Source organism: Haemorhous mexicanus, chromosome Z, assembly GCF_027477595.1.
Source record: "Haemorhous mexicanus isolate bHaeMex1 chromosome Z, bHaeMex1.pri, whole genome shotgun sequence".
Taxonomy (NCBI): domain Eukaryota; kingdom Metazoa; phylum Chordata; class Aves; order Passeriformes; family Fringillidae; genus Haemorhous; species Haemorhous mexicanus.
The window spans coordinates 1,429,223-1,448,815 of record NC_082381.1 but is presented as its reverse complement, the minus strand read 5'-3'; the positions used below and the strand labels follow the sequence as shown (position 1 = coordinate 1,448,815).

The 19,593-nt window shown below is 37.3% G+C and overlaps 1 protein-coding gene across 1 annotated transcript in view; it reads right to left on the bottom strand.

Moving 5' to 3' along the window:
• TRPM6 (transient receptor potential cation channel subfamily M member 6) overlaps positions 1-19,593 on the bottom strand; it is an 84,690-nt gene that overhangs the window by 38,286 nt on the left and 26,811 nt on the right. Inside the window, exons 8-20 of the mRNA XM_059874199.1 lie at positions 18,791-18,965; positions 17,348-17,471; positions 16,244-16,316; positions 16,029-16,129; positions 11,664-11,798; positions 11,016-11,069; positions 8,617-8,757; positions 7,182-7,268; positions 5,763-6,043; positions 4,457-4,685; positions 3,776-3,922; positions 3,011-3,145; positions 1,884-2,012 (exon numbers count right to left, since the gene is read on the bottom strand). Of these exons, the coding sequence (XP_059730182.1) occupies positions 1,884-2,012; positions 3,011-3,145; positions 3,776-3,922; positions 4,457-4,685; positions 5,763-6,043; positions 7,182-7,268; positions 8,617-8,757; positions 11,016-11,069; positions 11,664-11,798; positions 16,029-16,129; positions 16,244-16,316; positions 17,348-17,471; positions 18,791-18,965 (1,811 nt within the window). The remainder of the gene's footprint in view (positions 1-1,883; positions 2,013-3,010; positions 3,146-3,775; positions 3,923-4,456; positions 4,686-5,762; positions 6,044-7,181; positions 7,269-8,616; positions 8,758-11,015; positions 11,070-11,663; positions 11,799-16,028; positions 16,130-16,243; positions 16,317-17,347; positions 17,472-18,790; positions 18,966-19,593) is intronic.

Below are 19,593 nucleotides of genomic sequence, written 5' to 3'. Positions count from 1 at the left end.
TACTACACAATGCCATTCACCATCAATTGAGGTTTTTTACTTAATCTACTGTATCATATTACCCAAATATGCCACATCAAATGGGATAGCTCTTCCTGAAAAATAAATGGATCCTAAACCTGAATCCATTCACTAAAGAGCACATAGCTCAGTGAAAGAGAGCAGCCAGTAAAGAATTGTTGTTCACTCATAATATTAGAAATTAACAAGCATTTTCTCATCGGATGGTCATGACCTGCAACGGCCTTTTCATTAACCCCTAAGTCATGGAAAGTACCAGCCTAACCTTGCCACTGGGAAAATACCTAATGTCATTTATTTCAGACCAAAAATATAAAGATCCTTGTATTCTGCCAAGGACAGGTTAAAAAAAGAAGTACTGGCAACTAGCAAGGTAAAGAATGAAATGTTCACTCCTTGAACTGTAAGGTGCCCCAAAGGGATTTTAAGCTTCACTGAGCAAGCATGCGAAGTGGAATCCTTGGGAGGAGGCAAATAAAACGTTTGCACATTGCCACAAGTGAGGCCAATTATGCAGTGCTATGTGAGATCACACTGATAAGTACCAAGCAAAGGAGAGATTTTTGAAACATTATGCCCTGATCCTGCAAGAATTTATGCATACGAACACATTAACATAGACAAGTGATCTAGACTAACTCACATGAGTAACTAGTTGCAGAGCCTAAGGCTTCAGCAATTATTTGATACAATCTAGAGAAAGAGAAGTTTGCAGCTACATATAGCAAGGCCCTCAGCAGCTAAACAGCTGCATGGCTAGAACAGAGTGTCCTACAAAGTCTTTGCCAACAGACCAGAACTACAACATGGACAAAGAAAATCAAGTAAAGACATCCATTTCAAATGTCCAACCAATGATATAAGAAAGAAGAGCTGTTCTTTCTGCTGTCCCAGCATCAAGGTGATGCAAGAGGACAATAGTGATTTCAAAAGTGCTTGCAATTTTACATTTAACAATTTTCTCAGCTAGGAAATCCTGGTGTAGATTTTTTCAGTCCTATCTCATGCTGGCATAGAACTTGCAAGTCCATCCAAGGTTTAATATATTCCCAGTACTTTTACTGTCCCTTGGAATCCTTCCCCACTCTCATACTGATGTCACAGTCTTCTGAGTGATCTGTATTTGCAGTATCCTTTGCTCAGAACTGTGGCTGGCTTTTTGTGGCTAGCTTTACTCCTCTGAAAGTACAGCATTTTAAAAGTCATACAAAAGACTATTCACATTACTGTTATTTACTTTGTGCTGATTCTGCAGCAAAGGCATGTCAGAGCAGATACAAGAATTGAGGAAATACATAGCTGCATTTGCGTTCAGAAGCTTGGGTCTAATCAATTGCAAATAATTGCAATAATTTTGATTGGAATATCTTTTTTTTTTTTTTTTTTTTTTTTTGTGCTCAATAAATCCAGCATTAAAAGCTGATTGTGGATTTTTCCAAGTGCATTTATGGAAGGCTGGCTAGACTTGAGGGAGAGAGACATAGATTATTCTATGCAAAACATCTATTAATTCGTAACAAGTTCTCACTTAGATTAAATATCTAAAGACAAATTTTATTACTAAAAGTCCAATGGTCAGCTCAAGAAAATTAAGGACCATGTGCCTACATCAAGGTTCTAAATCACAATTCAGCAGTCACCTACACATTACCAACCAGCTCCACAAAGAAAAGTAGAGAATCAAGGCCAAATTTTAAGACGCATTTTAATGGCCCAAGAACTGGTCTTTTAATAAAAGACTTTCAATAAATAAATTCTCTGCAATAAATAATTCTCCATAAAACAAAGCAGGATTTAGCACTCTTTCGAGAGGTATTCCCGGGTTTATAAGAAAGATGAGAAGCGTGAATAGAAAAACTTACCTCCCTGACTTTCTCAATAGCAGTAGTGAAAATATAAATGATAACAAGCCATTCTGGCACACTTGGTCTTGGTTCCATCTTCACCAACACCGTGTAAGTAAAGAGCATGAGGAATGCCAAGTACGACATCTGCAAAACACACAGTGTATAATCCATATACACAAAAACCTCAAATTTCTGAAAATAAGACAGCTGATTGGCTTCACTATAGGTACTCAAACTACTGGGACACTGCCACATTTTTGAGCCCAGAATCTTTATTTCAGTTCTCAAAAATTTTGGTTTGCTTTGCTTTGGTTAATGGGGAATGTCCCAAAATATCATTGGAAATTGGTACTTTAATGCTGAAAAAATAGGTAGGAGCAGAAGGTAAACAATTGCAGCATATGCTCATCCCCATAAAAGAGACAGATGTTTTTATCTTGGATGTTGGACTAGATGGTCTCCAGAGGTCCCTTCCAATAATAACTATTCTGTGATTTTATTCTGTGATCTGTACACCATTCCTTGAATGCAAGGGCAGTCTTATACTTTTATCCTAGCCTTCTCTAGGGATGAGCAACAATTCTCAAAGTTAAAAAAGCCACTGCTGGTTAATCTGTGCCTTCCAAAATGCAGGGAAAATATTAGAAGGAAAACAGATATGATCACAGCTGGATGTTAAACATCCTGAGCTCTACTGACACAGGTTTACTAAAACTGATTTAATAAATGCACATTTCCTATTGCAAATGATCCCCTATAAATAAATATTCACTTTTCCAGAGACAGTTCTTAAAGAAAGGAACATGAATATCAGTGAAGTTTTAAAGGTACATAAGGTCACCTTCAAATCCATGTCAGCCTTTGAAACTGACCACTGTAAAAGGCTGTGCTTGATTTTTCTTTAGTTCCTTATAATTGTTTTTCTGTTTTTTTGAGTTTGGGGTTTTTTTTTAGTTCAGTTGGATGATTTTAGCAGACAATCTTTACACTTAACTGTCAGAGAAACATTCAAATGGCTTCCCATCTACACTCACCACTAAGTGACTGCAAATCCATGCTAGAAAAAGTAAAAGCAGGATTAAGTGGCTTTTGAAGGATCAAAGGAGGGGTTTATCAATCCAAGTTCTAGAATGATGACTAACCGTGTGAAACCAGAACTTGACAATTGGTGCATTGTAGAACTCATAGATTTTTCTAGTTCCAGTCAGGTTTCCTTGTCCAAAATCTCCTTGGCTTTCGTCAGACTTCTGAACAGCCTTTTCTACATCATAACCCTTCTTTAAAGAAAACAGCATTTTTAAAGTAAAAAAACAATGGTCTATAATTGCAAAGGTAGTGTTGTTTCAGATGGACGACAGACACAAATGTCTAAACTTAGTTCTGAATACACCAACCATTACTGTACCTTGGTTTGTGTGGTTACAAATATCTCATTTGCAATAATCAACATTGCACTCTGTGATAGATGCTCTATATGGCACAGCTACACTGTCCGTAGATTTTGCACAGTACTTTGTACAAGAGTATTTAAGGAAAATCAGTAGCCTGAACTTTTGCTAGAGACTAATAGATAAAATCAAAGGCATAACATCAAGCAGAACGTGTGTGAGCACTTTTCCTAGCTGCCTCAGGTAGGGCTGCTCTCTTCCTGCACTAGTGATACACGTGAGGTTGGGAAGGACTTTCCCATTACGGTCAGCAGAGAAGCGACATCCAGGACAGATGAAGTAACTTGTAACACATCCACTTAAGTCCATATCCAAACTAGTGACCTAATCCATACTTCTGGAGAGAACTGGCCTCCAGACATGTCATACCACCTGATGAGCATTTTCTCAGTCCTCAGAACTGCACTGTGGTAAACAGACAGACTCTGGCACACAAATGACTGATCCTCACAGACTAACCAAAGCATCTTTAGAGCTGACTGGGCACTGTTCCCCGTGATACCATAACTGGTGGAAGTCTTGAGACTGAGGCACATGAGACATTTCTGCCTTGCTTTTAAACTCCAGCATCAGAATGGTGGGAGGCAGGAGAATACTCATAATGACCTAAAAGAGAGACACCAAATTAATTAAGCAATGATAGCATAAACCTAAGGCCACAGTCAGACATGCCTGGTGCCAGCACAAACCCAGTTCAATTCCACTGGCTGGGGAAGGAGTCATTGGTTCTAGGAATCTGTATCACAGAGTCTGACAGCCTCTGAAGATTTGTGCGGCTCTTGCCTGATTTGAAGAGTGTCATTGTATCTGGGGATGCTTTCAAGACAGCTGCCAGGGAACAGGCAATATGTGGAAGCAAGAGCAGGTGAAAAAGGACTGAAAAGTGCTGAGAGAATGGGAGGAGCAACAAAAAATCCTGCATCCTGATGTCATCCCACACATGCTTTTGCAAAGGAATAAAACAGAAGCAAGTACTGTTTTCCCTCCCTCCCTTGCTTTTGTTTCCCAGATGTTCACATTCCAACACATGCTTAAGCAGAGCTGTCTGAAGATGCTTTAGCTGTGTCCATAACAAAAAAAAACATATATTAAGCATCTAAAGAGCACCTAAATGGTCAGAAAAAACCAGACGAATGCTACCTTAAGCCAGGAGTTCTTCCGCATCTTCAGGCGTCCCATCCACATGTCAGTCAGCAGCATCTGCGTGCACGTATGGGACACAAAAGGCCGCAGCCCCACAGACACAGCCAGCTTCAAGCACGTAGAGTTGCTCCAGTTTTTCAGTTCATAGGTCAGCAACTTCATGGCCATCTGCTCATTTTGCTTGAATGCTTTGTCCAGCACATCCAAGGCAAGCTGCCCAAATTCCCTAAAGGAGAAAGGAATTAACAGTCAATATAACAGGGATCAGTCCAAACTCAGAGTTACTGCTGAAAAGAGGTTGCTGTGAATACTCTGGTAGCTCAAGTTCAGCTATCAATCTCAGTAAGCATGCCTTCTCCCATTTTTCTCATTGCTTTATCAATATACCTAGTGAAAAACAATTTGGGATATAAACCTAACTGTTTAGTCCTAATCACAATGTTTAGGACCATCCTGTTTTGTCATTTTTTCATTTGTTTTGTTCTAAATCTCACTCAGTGATCAAAATGGACCCTACAAAGTTCTCTGTATTTGCTTCAAACAACAGATTCATCACCACTGTGGGCAAACATTGCAGCCAGTGGCAAAAGTCTCTTCCTTTTGGACTGGCTTTAAAACACCTCTGCAGAGAAGGCTCTTAAAGGAAGGTACATACTCTCCTTCACATTAAGATTTGGAGCTACATACAAAAGAACAAAGTACATTTTCTTGCACCTGAATCTTAAGCATGAAGTCTACAAAGAAGAAAACACCTTTCTAACTAGAAAAACTACCAGAAAATACTAAATGGAAATTACAAACTCAAAGAAAATTCTTGGTCTACTTCCCTTTCATTCAATCAGTTATTTCACTTTCCCCTTAGTCTTACACAGAGCAGAATTTAAGCACTGAATTTTGGTTTGCTCATTACTACTTGTTACAGATTTGAACAGTCCAGACCTATGTGCCTGGATGGCAGTCTTGTCATATGGCTTTTCAACAAACTGAACAGGAAGAGAAGCTGCAAGGGAAATTTGAGCCTTCCACCTGACCATTTAGCAGATAATGAGCTATACATTACTCACCTCTACTTTCAGATATGCATTCAGGTAATATGCAAACAGTTTTCCTTTAACTCTCCACCACACTATACACCTGTACATAGATCTATTATATAGTATCAATAATGAGTATCTGAAAGTACTTTTTTTATACTCCATAACCTATGGCATCACTAACTTTACTAATTCTTAGTGGATTAGGGCAGTCTCTAACCATTCTCAGCACCAGAGGACTTTAACAGAAATGAAGGGAGAATTCATACTTTGAATACTTCTTGAGTTCTTCTGAAGTGTCATCCACCATGTTGCTCTGTTTGGCTTCATGTGCCATTGCTCTGTAGAGTTTACAAGCAACAACAGCTTTGACCATAGCTTCCTCTCCATGCTGCCAGAAGAACATAGCCATCTTCTGTCTTTTCATTAATACTGCCCAAACCAGGAGGTCATTATAGGGGTAGATGAAGCCAGTTGACTCATAATTCTGTGCGTAGTTCATATCCTCTTTTGATTTCTTCTTATACTTTGGGAAAGGGCTGGATCTTTCCTATAAATTTGTTAAAAAACAAAAGAAGGGGAAAAAAAAGCCACAAAGAACATCCCAGTGAATGGTTGAGGTTCAGATTCCTAAAAATAAAACTGCACACAAATCTGAATTGCAAGTTGCAAACTATTTGATAGCTATACACACTTAAGTCATAAACCACAGCTAGGACCATGTTCAGATTACCAATGCTAAGAAGCTGGTAACATTAATGAAGGAAAAATACACCTCACTCTGCATCCATGCCTTTCACAACTTCCCTTTCCATAGTGTTGGCCACTCTCCAAACCCCATGATACCCCATGCTTTTACTCCCTTTTTCATATGTGTCGTGATAGAAGAAAAAGTACACAGTAGACTGAATTAAACACCTTAAATACTAAAAAATTATTTTCCCTGTCTGTCACACTTGTAATGTAAACTTACTATACATTCATATCTGGGTATTTCTTGGCGAATGGTACAGATAAAAGAGTCTTACTGATGTGAGGAAGTCTCAGTGCTATCATGAGTTCTTTTTGGCTCTGACTAATACCAACACAGCTATTTAAATTCATTTTACTTTCTATTTTGTCAGATAGATAGATAGATAGAGGGAGAGAGAGAGAGATAGAGATAGAGAGATAGAGAGATAGAGAGATAGAGAGATAGAGAGATAGAGAGATAGATAGATAGATAGATAGATAGATAGATAGATAGATATTATAGCCAATCTTTGCTCTTCTATCATTCTTTCTCTGAATGTACCTTTTCTTAACAGTCTTACTATAGCACTTCAACAAGCAAATCATGAAGAAAGCATTAGGAAAGTCAGAGACCTCCTATGTTTCTTCCAAATTCAGAAGAGTTTTCACACATGCTTGATACTCAGAAATTTGGTGATACTACATGTCAGTGAATTAAAGCCCTTAGCAACTAAAGGATGGAAGTCAAAAATTCTCATAGAGTCTGAGTTTGGTTTCACCAATAAAATGGCAAGATTTGTACTTCGTGAGCAGTGAGCAGTAAAGCATTGTTTCCACAGCAATTTAAGTAGAAATATAAAAACTAAGAGCCTAACCAACATGTCTAAAATTTGTCAGTAAAACTATTAACAGCCTGGTTTGTCCTAAGAAAAGTCTAGAATCAGGAATTACATTACCTTGTATTTGTAAGGCTGCGCAGTTCTGAAGAACTGAGAATGCAAAGTACTTTCAGTGGATCCCATTCCACTATCCATCTGATTACTCTGATGAAAGGCATGAGACAGGCTTTGAGGCAAGCTGGAGACCACTCTCTAGATCCAAAAGCAAACCATAAAACATAAGGAGAAAAATACAATTTAGAAATAAAGTTTTCTGGTACTTGCTGACTAAAATAGTGCATGTAGAAATTGATGTTATTCAAAAACTACTGAGTCAAAAATCACCATAACTACCACTGAAACTTATACCATCAAGGAAAAAAATGGCCTGATTCACATCTCAGTTAAAAAATAAATATTTTTCTGAGTCTCTGAATTCAAAATAATGGTTTTCCACTCAAAGCATCCACGAACTGCAACAACCAGGGTTTCAACAGATGGAATCACCCAGTCCGGAAGCTCTTCTGAGTGCCACCTTTTTAAAATGTGCCACAAGCTGTCTGAAAGACAGAACTCTCTGAACTTTTTGCTGATAATTTCCTCAAAAAGACGGCAGTCCCAACATCTCTGTAAATTTTGTTCAGTGTTGGCTAAGAGGGAAGGATGTTAACAGCTGAATCACTAATGGTCCTCCCAACAATTCCTAACTGTATGATTATATGGTTTCACCTATCACTGTTAAGGTCATATTTCATTAGGAAAGAGCAAAAAGTGTTAGAACTGCTCACATCTTTTTAAAGCATTATGCTAAAAACTGGTGACACACAGAAAGCTCTGTCTCTCTGTTTCTAGTCACTCCAAGTTACAAGTTTCATTATTTCTTCTCATTTTCCCTGATAATTATGAGGTTCTTCTCTTAGTCATGGAAACATTTCATGGGGATGGGAGGGGTTTTTTGTTTGTTTTTTAACATATGGAAGTACTTAAATGTCCAGTTCTACTCCAAAAACTGGGGGTCATTTTTACGCAGTAAATCTATACCTTCTGCAATGTGGGGAATGACTTTCAACTAATTTATTGAAAAGGTTAGGCTGCTTTTAAGCTACTGATTTTGGGAAACCAATAGGGAGAATGCTGACATACCCTAAGTCTACTTCAAGGCATGTGGAATTTAGTATTTCTGTCAGGCAGTTCAAGCTGCAAGAAGTAAATATGTAACTGTTTCAAAAAAGGGAGAATGGTGGTTGGCACAGTCTTGTCATACCTTACTGATGAATGACAGACAAAACACAATGCAGATACTGCACACAAAGGTAAAGTTACTGAAGTAATAAATAATTTAACAACAACCACCAATACTCTTGGAGATTTGTCTCTTGTATTTGCAACCTCTCTACATAGCATAGCACACATTTACATGATGCTCCTCAGACAAACCAGAATGACAACATGAGCTATTTTCAGGTGTCACACTTTGGCTTTTCTTGGTGACCAGTGTTTTGGAAGAAGCTACCTTGTGTTTTCTGTAGAGATCATTGTAGAGAATTCGGAAGTGCTTCCTTGTGTAGCTGCTCCGATAGGCCTCACCAAGGAGGTATTCTATCACCAGTCCAACATCAATCAGTGATATCTTGTAATCCAAAGAAAGGCTATTCTGAAATATCAAATGTCACAAACATTTCATGATGCTGTTATATGCAACATTCAACTATTGAAAGGGAAATCTGGAAAAATGTGCGTCTGTCAAGAAAGTGTACACATTCATTACACATATGGAACTCTTCCAGAAAAGAGGGGAAAATGTGATTCCTGCAGTTCACTGTACCCACATTACATATTTTGCAATGTTCACAAGATCAGCTGCATCCAACAGTGAGGGTAACTGTTTTTCAGGACAAGCACCAACAGCAGAGGTACGGATAAAAACCTTCTCACAAGATAAAATTAGCATGGTATGATTAAGCACTTTGATTAATTAAAATTGAAGACTTAGCTGAAGCATGTATCTAAGCTGAAACAGAGTAATTCCTAGAGACTGGAAATATCCTGTTGAGGCTCAAGACTATCTTGACAACTAGGAAAACAGCAGTACATGTACTAGCGCTACCTCTGGAGTATCTCACCTCTTCTGCTGAAGCACCCAGTGCCCATCTTACCTCCACTGTCCTTCCAAGACCCAAGGTTTGTGACAAATTGTAAGAAAAATAGATTCTCTTCCATGCAGATTTTAAAAGTTATTGGTGAAACCTTAAACTGCAACTCTTTGAAGAGAAAAATGAGCCTGTATATAAATGGGATCAGAGAGTTTATGTATTACTGGCAGTGTAAGCCTTTTAGACTGTGAAAAGTCTCTTTCTTCATTGGACTGAGAGTGTTTTTGCAATATATTTCAGTAGCAAACCTCAGTACAGCCAGCTAAGGCTACTTAGTCCCACGTCATTGAGAGTTAGGCGAATAATTTTGAATACCTAAGCTTGTAGATACTTCTTCCTACACCAATCCCTATCTTTTACATCATCAGAGCAAACTGCAATGTATCTTCATTCAATCACAGCGGCATCAAAGCTGTTCACAGTAACAGAAAATATTCTAAAATCCAGGGTCACAGTCCACTCTGTGGACTGTCCCAGCTACAGTGTCACCATGTTTAATCAGACTGCAACTGCACAACCCATTCACAGAGCACTTATGTGAACTTACAGAAGCTCAGGCAAATAAGGCTTTTCAGCATTTAGACCTGTTTGCAGATCCCAAACTTAGCTTACACAAAGGCAGAGAAAGCTTTGAAATTGTGTAGACGTTTTTTACATCAATTCCATTACTGTATGTCAGGTGCCAAAAGCTTCTCTTTAGATCACACACTGGGTTTTCCCAAAGTGTCCTGAGATGTATAAAGACAAATATATATATGGATTTTAGAGACGTGATCATATCAATCACTTCAGCGAAGAAGAGAATTTTCTGAGCCTGGAGAAGCTCAATTTTTTTTAAGATTTAGACCTTTCAACATAGAGATTCTAGATTTATAACTTAAAATAGATCTTCAATATGTTCATCAGTATGGAAAAACACGGAAAACAGTTTTTTTGGGAGACCAGGATACCCTACATCTATCTAAAGAAACATAAATGGGATTGACATGAAAGTCATCCACAATAGCAAAACAATGCCACAAATCCAACAGAACTCTGCAAACAGTCAGAGTTGCCATTTCATTTTATCTTAGCAATCACACCCTGGAAAGAATTACCCAATTAGTCTAGATTTGGATCTAGGAATCTCCTGTGTTGAAGTCTAGATGCATAAAGAACAGCTCATCCCTAGCTGGCTAAGCAGTGCTGTGAGGATAACAGATAACAGAATCGTGAAATAAATTAATGATGTATCTAAATACCAATGCTGCCACTAAATCACTAATGGAACCAGTGTTCCATGCAATAGTCATCCACTGCCATCTTCTGTTCTCCTAGGCAATGCAGCACATCCAAATATTATCTCTTGTCACAATATCTTTTCAGTACTACTCTAGCAAGGAAAGACCTTAATTTTGGGGAAAAAATAGAAAACATTAAAGCAAGGAGCATAGCCACTGCATTAATTCACTGAGGCTTTTGTACAATCACTTCAAAACAGTAATGTGAGAAAGAGAGTCTGATCTGGATGAACTACTTGGCTTTGAAATTAAGGTACAGGACCCTTGGGAGCCTCAGCAGCAGTATGTTGGTTAATTGCTTAGGGGGGGTCAGTGGAATTAAAATGAAACCATTTAGCAGATATAGCACTGCAGTCACTTCAAATGAAGCTGTCACTTCTATTATCAAAATTCCCCTCTATTATCTAATAGCAGCTTGCCAGTGGACACTGAGGTATTAATCTAGTATTTTTGTCCCCAGCCTTTCCTATGTCTATTACCTGTTTCACATCTCGAACCAGATGGTGTAAAAGCAGATTTGATGGTCCTTGTTTCTGTGGTGTGAATAGAAAAGACAGTAAACAAACATGTCACTCTACACTGGAAAATCAATACATTCATATCATGTCATATCATATCAATCATATCATATCATATCATATCATATCATTAATATAATTAATATAAGAAAGCAGCTTAAAAAAATCTACAAAATAAGTTACTGTGATTCAAACCTTCCCCACTCTACCCACAAATCTTTTCAAAAAGACTTCAATGCCAACCAGCAACACCTCTACTATCTTAAATCTGGACTTATTCTACAAAGAAGCTGATATATCTTTGGTCTAAACAACATATCATTTTCAGCAAGATAAGCATGTATTACATATCAGATTAAAATCTGAACATATTTCTTATCAGCTTCCAATGAGTACTCAATCTAGTGACAGTGAGTCAAAAATAACCTGGTACACCATTTCCAAACCCCCACATTACAGTCAAAAATAACCAAACCCATTAATTTTCCCTTTTTTTTTTTTTTTAACCCTTCATAAAAACATGGCCTAATCATCACACCCCTCAAGCAAAACAGTATTGTTTCCAGGCTGTCATATCTAAAATGGTACACTGGGATTTCAAATACTCACTGTATTGTAGAGTTCTTCCAAACGAGATATAGTAAGAAAACGGTGCATGTTCACTCCGTGTTCTATTAACAGCTTAACAAAATCCACACGATCCATGACTAAAGCATCCAGCATTGCCTGTTCCAAGGCACCAACCTCCAAATGGACAGTTGAAGGAAAATATTAGAAAATTACTTTTGGAAGTAAATAAAACATTCCTGAATTTGGTAATCTATCCTCCACAATGACTTGTCTCTATGTATATTTAAAGTGAAAGAATATAAGAAAAAAATGCTGGAGGAAACATCTGTGTAAAAAGCCAATAGAGGGGAAGGAAAACACTTTCCATAAACCCAACATCTGTAGAGACTTCTACAAACGTGACTTCATGACCAAACTTTGATAATACATTCTCTACTCTGTAATTCAGTTCAGAAGATAAACTATGATAATGCAGGGCACAGAGGGGAGTCTTTTTTTTTTTTTTTTGACACATGGCAAAAGCTATTTCAAAGTTCCATAGAGAAGTCTCTACAGAACTGCAAGTTCTTTAAAGAAAACTTTTTTTTCAAATATGAGAGAGAACGTGTGTTAGAATAAACTCTCTCAGAGGAAGCATGAAGCAGAGATCGACCTTCAATCAGTGTCCAAACAGTGGAAGTACTCTACTCATGGCACTTGAACAGAGCTCAGCAGGGCTTATGCATGCAATGTGGCAAAGGAGTTAGACATATGAGATTCATATAAATCCATATAAAGTTTTTCTACAGAGCTAATTTGCACAGAAAATGCAATAGGGTGAGCACAATGAGGAGGCTGGAGCACTAACAGGGCAGATGGTAGTGCTAACTTGAAAATAGTACGTTCCATGTCTATATTGAGGTTTGACAGAAATTATTTTAAAAGATGACCAATAAACATTACAGAATTCTTGCACATAAAAAGAAAACTTTTTCACTGATCCTGAATTACTGGGTTTTCCTCCAAAAATATCTGAGAATGACTGGCCATTTTTGCATTAAATTTCTTCTAACAGTCCCTGAGCTGACAGTGTGTCTCAAGAGGTCAGCAGCCCTTTGTTAACTATTAGAATGGTATTCTTTGGTATTTGAGGTAGAGTTGACATTTAAACATTTCTTCTTGTCACAGCTGGTCATAACCTTTACCTTCTAAACTTCTAGGGCTAGACTTCTAAAAAGAAATGGCCACGATACGTGCCTAATTGTACATGTTTCCTTGAAACACTTAAATAGACAGAAATATTATAGGAGTCCACAGACACACAAACCTAAAACTGCCCCTTAAATATGTAACTCAAAATTTGAACACACAACTGCAGTAACTCTTCAGAAGCTGGAGCCCCTGACAATTGCAGGTCTGGCAATACCTTACAGTCAGAGGGTTGCTTCACTTAAATTAAAAAAGCAACTAAGTTAAAGGCAAGCTTTAAAACCATCCTCTTATGTATTCTTTTTTTTTTTTTTTTCCTTTTCTGTGCAGGAAAAATGTTGGGGCTCTTTCCCTGCTTAGAAAAGAAAAGCATTCAGGAGTATGTGTCATCCTAATTTTTGCTTGGAGAAGCAGCAAGAGATGTGAAGCTTGTTCATTATGAGATCTTTAAATCTTACGTGAACGGGAGGACACAACTATTATTTGACAATGGCTTTTCATTCAAAATAGTGCTGAACATTGTACTGAGATAGATATGAACAGATACACTGACTTTTTTCAAACATATCAGAAGCAGAGAAGTGGGAGTAGGGGGACTGCCAGTGGGCCTGTAAGGACAGAGGATGACCAGGTATAAAAGAAACCCTTAAGGTTCTTGTAGACACAGCAAACTAATTTGTTGTCCTACTGCTTACTACCAAACTGATAGGCTAGGAAAATCACATATCAAAGTTGCTCTTTATGGCAGAAAAATCTGAGGAACTGTGTCAAATTGAAGTATCAGTAGAAAAAATTATAGAAACCATCCATGAAGTGGTAGTGGTAAATTGTCAGGACCTCTATGATATTCACCTAAGAGTTTCCAGAGAACAGCTGAAGTACAGCTGAAATCAGCCCCTTTAACATCAGAAACATAGACAGTAGATATGAAATATGCAAATTGTTAAAATAAACCGAGACATCAAAGTATGACATATCAATACACTTAGGACTTTATAAGGACAAATATAACAGAAGTACAATAATAACAACATGAAAAAATACAGCAGAATAAGTGGAAGCAAGATAGTTACTTTGTAGAGAGAAATCAGAATTTTGAATCATTAATATAAACCGGATAGGAGTTAGAAACATTTTAAAAAGGCATGGAGCCTATTAGGATTTATCCTTTAGTTAATATAGAACAATATATAAAATAATAGTTTTTCCCTAAATATCTAAAAGAGAATATTGAGTGCTGATCTACTTATCCCAAAAGACGACTTTAACATCTGAAAATTCAAGTACAGAGAAGAGCAGGAGATATTATTAAAAATACGGAAAAACCAAATTGATATTCACCTTGGAAAAGACAGGAGTAAAGAGCCTGAACTGCTCAATAAGTCTCTAAAACCTTCTGTGCTGAAAAGGTGGGGATCAGAGAGATGTTATTATTACCCCCATACAAAGAATCATAGAATAAGTTAGCTGGGAAAAGATCTTTAGATCATCAAGTCAATCAGCACAGCTAACACAGAAAAATCCACCTCTAAATCCTGTCCCTAAGTGCCACATCTATGTCTTTTAAGCAGTTCTGTGGTTGATTACTCAATGCATCCCTGAGGAGCCTGTTCCAACAGTTGATAATGCTTCTCATTAATAAATTTTTTCCAATATCCTATCTTTAATCCATGGATGTTCACTTGTAGACATCCCAGGCATAGTTCTGCTTAGATTCAGCCTTATGCATGACAGAAAATATGATCTGGTGATTAATAAGGTCAGGTTTCTTGTTGTGGCAAACAACCAGCTATGGCCACTCATATATATACAACTGCCAATTTTTCAAAATTTACATTTTACAGAAGAAAACACACCAGGGACTGAAAAAAATCAACCTTGTAATTCTTGGCAGGGAATCAAAGAGTACTTCTGAGAAATACTTCTTGGACCATTTTATTTCTTGAAAATAATATTAATTCACAAAACAAACAAGAGAAATGTGTTGAGGCACATAGAGTTTTTTATTTGTCATCTACAAAAATCTTATGTACACAAAAATCTCCTTTATGGGGGGTTATATTTAAGTACTGGATTATATATAAAAATTTGAAAACCATCATTTACATTTAAGTAATTAATTAATCAATTAAATTGCTACTATATGTTCTTTCACAGACATGTAACTAATGCAGGTCTAAATCACAGCTTGCTTTTCGTAAGGACCTAAAGAATGCACTTAGCTGTCCCAAAACACTGTCCTGATAAAATAAGCCACCACAACAGAACCTGAGATAAGCACAGATGACACAGCAGGAAAGATTTAATTCCAGGCCTAAGGGAGGTAAAGGTTTAGTTAGCATCTGGACAAAAATTCCCACTGTGGCAAACTGTGAGAAAGGAAGCAAGTATTTATCTGCATGCCAACTGAAGTTATGGGAATGGGATTTCCCATATGGGAACAACATATCTTGTGAGTATCTGGGACTTAGACTGTGTAAAATTGGTACCTCCAGAATTACAACTCAAGCACCTCACCTCTGAAGACCAGGGTGAAGAATAACCAACTGGACACTGCAGGAATCCACATGGTGGTATCTTTTGCTTAACTTCTCTCTCACTCTCTTTCTCTCTGCCCTTCTCATACCTCACATTTACTATTCAAAAAATCTCTGCTAGTGTGAAAATCTCTTCTACACCTTAAATTGAGCAGAGACATCTCTTATAATCAGATCCTAACTCTCGCATTGCAGCTCTTCCTAAGAAACTATATCTAAAATAATGACATTACTTTTATTTTTTACCTGGTGATTTACTCTGAGATTTCTGCATTTCTGTCTAGAGCTAGAAAACAGATGCAACACCCCTTTGGGGTTTATATCTTTGGATAAAAGAGTATTCTAAACTACAATGAAATATTCCTAACCACCACTGATTGCCAACACAGGCTTGAAGAATACATATCCAGAAGTATCACTGAAACTGCTTGGAAAAGCTCATGGCAAAACCAATGTTAGGATATAATTTCTTCCTTGGAAAAACAACAGTGATCTGACAGACTGTGTAGTTGAATACTTCACTATTTTAAGGATAATCCTCCTTCAATATCGAAGCACACTAGGGAAGACTGAGTCCAACCTTCAAACTATTAATTATAGCTTGACTAATGCAAATGATGAAAAATTAGTCATCAAAAAAAAGTGTAAAGACATGGTGAGAAAGAACAGGTAATAGTACCTTCCAGTGTTGTCCATAAACAAGTATGTGTTTCTTGGCAATATCTAGCTGGTTCCAGGCCAATGCCAAATCTAGCTGATCTGAAGCAGATATATTCGTACCTAGGAGGCAGCAAGGATCTATCAGTATTCACACATTTATGTTACTCCCTTACTTTGTAAAGATAAGTCAGTGAGACTGCATGCCAGATAAAAATAGGTCGTATTTGTTAATACCTTTCAAGAGCGCCGTCAGAATTGCCAAATCAATGTCCTGCTCATCTTCTGACTCGGCATCAAATACGGTTATCTGTTAGAATTGCAGAAGTACACTGTTTGAGGTGAGGCAGAGAAGTCTGTAGTTATTTCTTCTTTGTATGGGCTGTGGTAGATTAAATCATACACATTTCAACACAAACAATGGCAAGGGTCCAGACACAATTTTCCTTTGCTTCAGACAGAAAGTGCACCATTTTGGTTTTTAATGCAATGGCACCCCAGGAAAACTGGAATAAACCTACTGTAGGAGTTTACATGAATTTGTTTCCTTTTGAATAACCCCTAAACCTGAGAAATGTAAAAATGCAACATTGCTGATATACATTCAGTTCTCAACTGCAAGACAGACACTCAAATTAAGTAATACAAAAAATACTAAAAATGTACTGGGTGGTATCCATTTTAGTGATTATTAGTACAATTATTATTATTTGCCTAAATACTGGGAACTTCATCACATTTGAAATGTTGTGACAGACAGCAAACTGTAGAAGGGGAAACAAAACTACCGTGTTTTAAAAGGCTAAAAAGAAAAACCTGGGAAAATACAGGCCAATTAGTTTCAGCACAAGCATGGAGCAGATCCTCCTGGAAACTATGCTAAGGCACATGGAAAATAAGATGGTGATTGGTGGCAGCCAATATGGTTTACTCAAGTGCATGGCCAGCAGCTGGAGGGAGGGGATTTCCAGTTACTAGCAGTGTTTCAGAGACAAATTCTACCACAATTCTGTTGTGAGAAGAGGAATGGAAGTAAACCTTTCTAAATTATAAATAAGACTCTAATGGAGAAAAAAAAATAGGAATTACTTGATCTTTCTTGTGAAAACAAAGATATTTGGTCTTCTACTAAAATCAGCCACTAACAGTGGCTGAAACTGAAACTTGATAAGTTAATTAAACAGGCTCTGTAGAGCTACTCAATATAGAGATTGGCACAGACACATTTGTTATCTTTATATTAGATATAACACCTGTGCTCATGCCAACCCACCAGAGAAAGAGCAAAAAGGGTAACAGGAAATGAAAGCTTCCTAAACTCAGCACATGCACCCTACTCACAGACTCTCTGTGCTTCATGCATTCCATCAAAACATGAAATAGACGACTGGACTGTTTCTGTTCCAACCTAAATATGTTCTGAATCATCATTAAGATCTCCTCCTTCACCTGAGGACACAGATCCCTGGAAAACAGATATATAATCAATGACAATTCCATTTTAGATATTTCTTACCCACCCAAATGACTCTTCAGAAAAGATGAAACTTAGGAGAATTTTTTTTTTCTAATTCCCTGTTGACTTAATCTGTCATTCAACAAAAAGCAAAGTTATCCCATAATATAAATTATTAATCACATACACATTTGTTCTGACATACATATTTACTGTTGAAAATGCAATACCTCAGCAAATTAACAATTTTCAAAGGATTTTCTGTGAACATAGAGCTAAAAATTACTGAAAGTGATTTTTATTTCTTTCAATAAAGAAAGAAAAATAGGCATAAAATGAAACTCCTTACCATTTGCCCATTAGACTTAATATCTCCCCCATTTTTTTTCTCATTTTTGTCTTTCTGTTAACCTTTCCATTCATATTGTCCTTTTTTTTTTTTTTTTTTTTAATGGAAGGAATTTTTTTTAAATGTCATAAATATAGGGAAAAAAGCAAGTGAAGAAAAAAGTTCTCAGACAACACACTAGGAGCAAATACCACATATCCAAAAGTATATTCATAAAAGACAATAAGTAAACAATTAGGAGATAAAGTTTATTAAATAGTTCATTTTCTTAAATGGGAGTGAACCCAGAGCACCTCTTTTAAATTAAATTTTTTATTTAAAATTCTCTTTGACTTTGAAAAACTTTTACATATAATATTAATTTGCTATGCAAGCATATACTTTCATGTTCAGTTTGGATGTAAAATTTTCACCAGGGTAGGTTCAATAGAGCCTGTAGCTGGAACTGGACTGGTGGTGACATAGACACCTTGACAAGGCTGACAAATCTGGGCTACCACTGAATAACTCAAAACCAAAGATGAGGAAACTTAGTCTTCCCTTTACTCCAGCCTGAGGCTCCTACAGCAGTGAACCCCTGCTCTAGTCTCAAAAGTTTTGTACAATCCAAATCCAAGCTCACATACAGAATATTGATAGCTGGAGACATGGCTGAGCTGAAACAACAGCAAATACTCTGGGTATAGTCCATGAGTGTGTCTCACCAAAGGTGAGAAATTTCATAACTCAGAGCAGCTACATGCAGTTTTCTCTCTTCAAAAAAGCCATAGCAAATTTGAGAATAATTATCTCAGCACTAGTTTGAAGCAGGAAAGAAAGAAACTCCATTCTCCTACCACAGAAGTTAAAGCTGACAAAAGACCAGAGGGGCATCATTACTAGAAGCATTAGAAATTACCTCAGCAGTTTTGAGACAGGGGTTTGCAGGTACCTGCCAGCATGGCAGACCAAGGAGGAGGAGCGTCATGCCACTACTCACCCCGTGTCACCTGTGTGCTTGTGGGCAAACGCCAAGATATCTGCAGCCCTGCCAGTGCCCTCGTAGACAACCACTGGCACAGCTGGGCTGGCCCTCACATACTCCCACACCATCAGGATCACACTGGGGCCTCCTTCCAGCACCAGCCCGACTATGGGAACACCTTGGCCCATTCCTGTTTCAAAACACACCTAACCAGTTACAAACAAATCTCAGTCATACACACAAAAGTCAAAACATCAGGGAAAAAATACTTATACATGGTTCAACATGGAGAGGAAATAATTCCTTCACCATCTGTAATTTCACTTACATCTTTTAAGACTTTCAGAAAACTTCTTCAATCTGATCAAAAAAGATCATGAAAAGCTATTGAAAAAACTGAAACAATCAGGAAGAAAGAACATCCTCAATCTCCCTCTTCCCTTTATAATAGTTGTCACATGCAAGGACATTTGAAACATGTTCAACAGCCACGTATTTACCTACACACATAGAAAAGTAATCAGGTATTTCTTCAGAGACTCTCTCCAGTGTTACATCAGCAGGGCAGGTTTTTAAAAAAAACAGAAAGAAATTTCAAGTACAATGCAATAGAAATGAAAGTGAAAGCCTGACTTGCAAAAGCTTATACTAAGAAAATATGAGTCCGAGTAAAAAGTTCTATACATGAACATGTTAAGAATTGGGTTGGTTTCCAAGTTTGTCAATTCTATTATGTGAGCAGATAAAGGAAGCAACATCAACATCACCATACTAATGCCTTTTTAATGTACTTGAAGATTTGAATGACTAGGTAAAAG